Here is a 6664-nt window from a genome sequence, read left to right as displayed (position 1 = left end):
CGGGCCCAGCACCGGTTGCACACACGGCTCCGGGGCCTCCGACCCCGCGGCCGGTGGGATGCGTGTGTGGCACCTGGTGACCTGCCCTGCAGGTGACAACGGGCTGGGCTCAGCCTGGACCCCCCAGGAGCTCGTGCACCAGCACCTGAGTGTGGCTCATGGAATCGTGGAATCATGGAAACATGGAATCATTAAGGCTGGAAAAGCCCCCGAGACCATCGAGCCCAACCCAGGCCACCACAAAACCATGTCCCCAGGTGCCACATCCACAGGTTTTTGAACACTCCCAGGGATGGTGACTCCACCACTGCCCGGGGCTTGACCACCCTTTCCATGAAGACATTTTCCCTAATATTCAGTCTAAGCCCCACCCTGGCACAACTTGAGGCTGTTTCCCCTTGTACCGTCGCTTCTTCCTTGGGAGAAGAGCAATGGTCACCACACTGGTGCCACTGGCTGGGAACGGGCCCTGAGACTGGGAATTAAACATTAACTCCTCTCAAGGCAAGGGAAGGGGCTGTCAGAAATTCCCACCCCTCCCGGGAGCTGGCCCTGCCCGGGGGCACCTGGCACAGGGCACTCAGACCTTTGCTTCAGGGGCTGTTTACACTGGCAAGGGGTCCTTCCAGAAGGCACCGGCACATCTGTCCTCTCCTGCAACAGAGACCGAGGGGACATCACCTCTGTCCCCCTCCGTGCCACATCTGGCACAGCCCAGCTGCTGGGTTGATGCCATGGATGCCATGTCCCCGTGGCACTGCCATCCTGGGCCCAGCAGGATGGTCTCCTGGCACTGGGCCTGAGCCTCCCCCTCCAGAGTCCACCAGGAGATGAGGGGACCCCAGCAGAGCTCAGTGTCCCAGCAGGGAAGGAGGGAGGCAGAGAGGGAGCGTTCCTGGCTCCGGGGAATCACCTGTCCCTGACTGCAGCTTCCTCACCCTGCGTGTTCCCCCGGTGGGAAATGCCACCTTGGAATTCCTGCTACCTGGAATTCCTACCTTGGAATTCACCCCGTGCTGCGAGTGGGGAAGGGGCTGTTGGCTCCATCCAGGTGCCCTGTTTGCCCTGGGAGTGGGCCAAGCCCCAGCTCAGGGTTTTGGGGTTGTGCAGCCTGAGCTGAGGGGTCTGTAGGGCCACGGGAGCAGCCGACATCTCTCCTGCCCCTTCCCTCAGCCCCCGGGTGCCCAGGGCTGCTGCAGCTCGGCGCTGGCTCTGGGGAAGTTGTTTGTTCAATAAACACAGACCGTGAAACGAGGCGTTGGAAAAAGAAGGGAAAAAACAAACACCGAACCCTCTTTGGGTTTGCACAAGTGGCCTTGGGCCCCAGACAGGATCGATCCCCGAGCCTCCCTCCCTGCCCCTTCACAGGAACACTGCGGGTCTGAGTCCTGGAGGCCCCTGGACACCTGGATCTGGGGACATGGGGGGTCCCTGCTCCGTCAGGGCTCGGTGGGAGGGTGTGTGCAACGTGGGCAAACACTGACACCCGTCAGGGGTTGTTCCATCCCTGCTCCAAGGTGTCCCAGGTCCTCCAGGACATCCTGCCCCTGCTCCAGCCGGAGCAGCTCACGGCTCATCATCCTGGAGTGGGCAGAGGATGCAAAGCTGGGTGGGGAGCGGCCCTGGCACCATCTCCTCCCTCTGCCCACCCTCTCCCCACCTGGACCAGCCCCGTCCCAGCCTCCAGGGCGGGACCACCAGTGCCTGCAGGGCGAGCTCCTCCCGGACTGAGGTCGCCCCTGGAGCTCCCCTCCCGAATGTCCCAGCCCAGCCCCCTCTCGCCCACCCCTCACACCCGGGGGGCACGTGGGGAGCGCCGGAGGAGCCCGAACATCTGTTACGTAACGGGGCCGAAGCGTCGGAGTCGCCCTTTGCCCTCTGCTCTCACGGCCCTGGCATGGCCCACTTTGCTGTCACCGGGCTGGTGAGGGGCACAGAGGGGGGGCAGCAGCTCTGGCAGAGGGCCAGGGGCACGCTGAGGGGCTGGGGGGGCTGTAGGCGAGGGGAGGGCCTGGGTGCCGTAGCTCCCACCCGGCAGTGTCCGCCCACTTCAGAAGGGAGAACGGAGTTTCTCTTGTCTGGTCCTGATTTGGGACAAGAACGGCCAAATCCAGGTGGTTTTGTGGGATGGGTCATTTGGCCCAAGCAGGGAATGGTGCCTTTCCTGTGGGAATCACGAGCCCCCTGTGTTCAGAGGGGTCCCGTGCTGTGCCCTGGATCTGGCTGGGGCGAAGCAGAGTGTCTGCATCCCTCTGGGAAGGGCAGCTGAGGGGCAGAGAGCATGGGAGGCCTTTGGGAACAGTGTGGAGAGGCCCAGTCCTGCTTCCCGGGCTTTTGGAGCCGCCTGTGCCAGGAGCACTGGAAGATGTGCTGGCTGACGGCAGGGCACACACATGGAACACACACACACACACATGTGCACACACGTGGAACACACACACACACACATGTGCACACACGTGGAACACACACACACACACATGTGCACACACGTGGAACACACACACACATGTGCACACACACCACGGCTGGGAGTCTTTATTGAACACCAGGGATGCTCTCGGAGAGGGAGACACATTCCTCCCACTGGGATTGACTTCCCCTTCCTTGTCCTCCTCAGCCTCACATCCAGCTGAGTGAGGCCACAGGGATGACCCATCCCCTCCCCTCCCCTCCCCTCCCCTCCCCTCGGTCCCCGGCAGCCCCAGCAGCCCGGGGTGGCCACTGGTGGGTCCTGTGTTGGTGTAGCTGCACCCATGACCTCAGGATGGGACAGCAGTGGGACCACCCTGAGCCTCAGCATCCGGCAGGAGGAGGGTCTGGAGTCCACCAGGAACCGTTCTGAGGTGCTGTGAGAGAAATCCAGGGGCAGATCCAAAGGGGGAAAAGAGCCTGGTGGGAGGTGAGTGAGCAGAGAACCTGCACATTCAGCATCACCCTGAGGAGGAACAAACCCCTCGGCAGGGCTCCCTTCTTGAAGCCAGGAGGCAGGAGGAGGGAGCCGGGAGGAGGGAGCCGGGAGGAGGGAGCCCTGGCCCGGGAGCCGGGAGGAGGGAGCCGGGAGGAGGGAGCCCTGCCCTGGGAGCCGGGAGGAGGGAGCCCTGCCCTGGGAGCCGGGAGGAGGGAGCCCTGCCCTGGGAGCCGGGAGGAGGGAGCCCTGCCCGCGGTGTCCCGCCCTGCCCCGCTCAGGTGCAGCCGCAGGAGTCCACGATCATGTCGGGGATGTCGGTCTTGACGATGTTGCTGTCGCGGTCGTAGTAGAGCAGGGAGAGGGGCCGGCGCTGGGTGGGGACGCAGCAGGAGTCCACGGCCGCGGCCGCGCTGGCCGCCTTGATGCGGTTGAGGACGGCGGTGTGGAAGGAGGCGGCGAGGCCGGGGATCCCGGCCATGTGCAGCGGGCACAGCCCCGCGCAGTAGTTCATGTGGTACCCCTCGGGCTGGATGATCCAGTCCTCCCAGCCGATCTCCTTGAAGTCCACGAAGAATTCCTGGCGGCAGCACATCCGCGAGCCCGCCCCGCAGTCGATGCCGCGCCGGCGGACACGGTGGGGCGTCCTGGCCCGGGCTTGGGCCACCACGAACGGCCGGTGGGAATCGCTGCGGTCAGCCAGGAGGGGGGACCCCCAGTCCTCCGGCACCTCCAGCTCCACCGTGAGCCGCGGGGTGTCCTGTCCAGAGACGCTCTGCACGGCCAGTCCCACGTCCAGCGTGGTCCAGCCAGGGCTCTGCACCTCCAGCCACGTCTCGCTGGCCACCGTCGTGTTTGTCCCCGCCGGGTCCGGCCACAGGAGCCTGACGGTGACTGGCTGTGCCCCGGGGCTGGGGGCTGCCCAGAACAGGTAGAGGGTGGCCTGCAGGATCTCTGTGCTCCTGGCCAGCTCCCGGGAGAAGCGGAAATGCAGGCGGACGCTGCGGGAGGTGGAGGATCCTGCGCGCAGAACCGAGAGCGGGGTCAGGAGTGAAGGGCTGGTCAGGACTCGTCCCACCCCCCCTGCCACGGGTAGGGACACCTTCCACTAGACCAGGTTGCTCCAAGCCCCGTCCAACCTGGCCTGAAAAAATTCCAGGGATGGGGCAGCCACAGCTTTTCTGGGAAATCTATTTCAGGGCCTCACCACTCCCATGGAGAGGAATTTCTCCCAATATCCCATTTAACCCCACGCTCTGGCAGCCGGAAGCCATTCGCCCTTGTCCTGGCACTCCGGGTCCTTGTCCAAAGTCCCTTTCCAGCTCTCCTGGAGCCCTTTTAGGCACTGGAAGGGGCTCTGAGGTCTCCCTGAAGCCTTCACTTCTGCCTCGGCTGCAGAGCTGCTGCTCCTCCTGGCCGGGGAAGGGCTGACGGGGCCATGACAGCACTCGGGGCTCCTGGCACAGCTCTGCCCATGAGGACACAACACCCCCCGTGCTCCGAGCCTGGGTTCATCCCCCGGCTCGGTTCCAGCTGACGCTCCACCAAGCCAGGAGAGAACCCTGTTGTCCTGGAGTGTGGGAACACAACGTGCCGTGGAGCAGCTTTGTTCCCGCAGGGCTTCGAGGACACGGGGGCCAGCGAGGGGAGCGGAGCCCCCCCACATCACCACGCGGAATTTGGGCTGGGAAAGGGAGGGTGCAGGGTGCTCTGCGGGGTGGGGTGCTGAGTCTGTCCCTCCAAGGAGACACAGGATACAGGACCGGGGAGAAGTGGGTACAGGACCCTGTTTTTCCAGTGGTGCTTCCCAGGACCCCTGAGCGTGTTTTGGGGAGCCCAATCCAGGAGAAGCGAATTCTGAAGCGAAACTGGGACAGGCCCCTTTGGGTGGGATGCAGAGGCACAGGGGGGTGCAGGGAGTGGATGGGCTGTGCAGCCCTCAGTCCACACGCTGTGGGTTGACAGGGAATTGAGGCTGAAAATCCCGTTTTGGAAAACCCACCCGTCTGACCCTTCCACTCCAGCACCGGGGGGAGGGTCCAGCAGAAATGGGCTGCAGGGGACACGACACAGCAGCACCTCCGTGCCCTGTGCCACCCTCCCACCCCAGCACGTCCGGGAGCGGTAGGGCTGGGATTTGCTTGGGACGTGGATGCAAAGGTCAGGGATGTGGAGCCTCTCACTCCTTCCAGCAGCGGCGTGACCACCATCCCGGCTGCACCTCCCACCTCCCACCGCCTTCCCACGGCACGACCCCCCCTTTCCCTCCGCGCCCCCCCACCCGCGGGGCCGCACACACCTGACTCGGCAAAGCTCAGGACCTCGTACTCCTGCAGCCCCATCCCGGGGCCGTCCCGGAGCATCCCCGGGAGCGCGGCCGTGTCCGAGCGCTGCTCCCGCAGCCTGCGGAGCGCGGCCAGCAGAGCCCCCCGGGCCGGGGGTTGGGGGGCGCCGGGCCGGGCCGGCAAGCGGAGCTTGGCCAGGATGCTCTGCTTGGCCAGCGCCAGGAGCGCGTCCCGCTGCGCGCCGGGGGCCAGCGCGGCCACCCCGCAGGCCGGGCACCGCTCGCCCCTGGCAGCCGCCGTCCGCAGGAGGCTCAGGAGCAGCAGGGCCACCGGGACCGTCATCTCCGGTGGCGGGAGGCGGCGGCGCGGGGGTCCCAGCGGGCGTGTCCGGGAACCGGGACGGGACAGCGGCGGGGCCGGGGAGCGGAGCGGGGCCGGCGGGGCTGGAGCGGGGAGCGAGGATGGGCTCGTTTCTCCTGACGTGGCCACAAATATTGGCTGATCCCGGGCGAGATAAACGCCCCTGCGCTCCCGCAGAGCCGCCCGGGCAGCGCGGCGAGGCCGCCCCGGTTAAGGTGGAGCCGGGCGGGCGGTGCTGCTGCTCGGGGGGCTCAGCCCGGGGCTGCCCCGGCGGGGCGGGGGGCACGGAGCCGGTCCCACCCCGGGGGTGCCCAGGGTGCAGTGGGAACCCCCGGAGCGGGGGGATCCCCGCGGCATGGGGGATCCACGCCTGGCGGGGGGCATCTCTGGAGGTGGGGGATCCTCAGAGAGGGGGGACCCCGGGGGGATGGAGGACCCCGGGGGATGGGGGATCCTGGGGAATAAGGGATTCCCGAGGGTCCTGGGTGATTAGGGAAGCCTGGAGACAGGAGGTCACTGGGAAGGGGGGATCCCTTGGGAATAGGAAGATGGGGGATGACGAGGGGATGTGGGATCCCGGAGGATGGAGAATCCCCGGGGGCACGGGGGGTTCCTGGGAGATGGGGGACTCCCCGGTGATGGGGGACCCCTGGGAGATGTGGAATCCCGGGGGATTGTGGGTCCCGGGGGGATTTGGGACCCCCGGAGATGGAGGATCCCGGAGGATGGAGGATCCCGGGGGACGGAGGATCCCGAAGGGATTTGGGACCCCCGGGGGGGTGTCACCCCCGTTGTCCCATGCACCGGAGAGGGCGTGGCCACTGGTGATGGGCGGAGCCCGAAACCTCATTAGCCCCGCCCCCGCCCCGCCCCTTTCCCATAGGGGTTCCTCCTCGCCAGGGGGCGCCCCCCGCCCCTTCCACCCTTCCCGCGTCTCTCCGGTTGCCGCGGCAACGGCGGGGCGGGGGCGGCGGCGCGGGTCGCGCGGTGATGACGCGGCGGGCGCGGTGACGCAGCGCGCACGCCGCGGGGGAGGCGCCGCCTCCTCTTTTTTCCCTTTTTTTTTTTTCCCGTTTCTTTCCCCGTTTTTTTCCCCCGTTCCGGCCGCCCC

General features: G+C 66.6%; 1 protein-coding gene across 2 annotated transcripts; it reads right to left on the bottom strand.

The window, feature by feature from the left end:
• Window positions 1-3094: 3094 nt before the first annotated feature.
• INHBC (inhibin beta C subunit) lies at window positions 3095-5281 on the bottom strand. Of its 2 annotated transcripts, none has more exons than XM_017836637.1 (2): window positions 5208-5281; window positions 3095-3928 (listed from the first exon to the last, which is right to left on the bottom strand). In XM_017836637.1, the coding sequence occupies exons 1-2, from the start codon at window positions 5269-5271 to the stop codon at window positions 3186-3188; spliced, it is 807 nt and encodes a 268-aa protein (XP_017692126.1). In that variant the 5' UTR covers window positions 5272-5281; the 3' UTR covers window positions 3095-3185. The 2 variants fall into 2 exon arrangements, with proteins under 2 accessions (XP_017692126.1, XP_017692125.1); XM_017836636.1 differs by lacking the exon at window positions 5208-5281 and adding an exon at window positions 4116-4440.
• Between the last annotated feature and the right edge of the window lie 1383 nt (window positions 5282-6664).

Source organism: Lepidothrix coronata, unplaced genomic scaffold, assembly GCF_001604755.1.
Source record: "Lepidothrix coronata isolate B3197 unplaced genomic scaffold, Lepidothrix_coronata-1.0 Scaffold281, whole genome shotgun sequence".
In the NCBI taxonomy this organism is placed as follows: Eukaryota; Metazoa; Chordata; class Aves; order Passeriformes; family Pipridae; genus Lepidothrix; species Lepidothrix coronata.
This window is presented reverse-complemented; position numbering and strand designations above follow the sequence as displayed.

What these genes read in the sequence shown, in the direction of transcription:
- INHBC (XM_017836636.1), bottom strand. Translation starts at nt 4,182, where the DNA reads ATGGCTTCCGGCTGCCAGAGCGTGGGGTTAAATGGGATATTGGGAGAA. An exon ending in AATTCCTCTCCATGGGAGTG is followed by an intron (nt 3,929 to 4,115) that starts GTGAGGCCCTGA and finishes TTCTGCGCGCAG; the next exon opens with GATCCTCCACCTCCCGCAGC.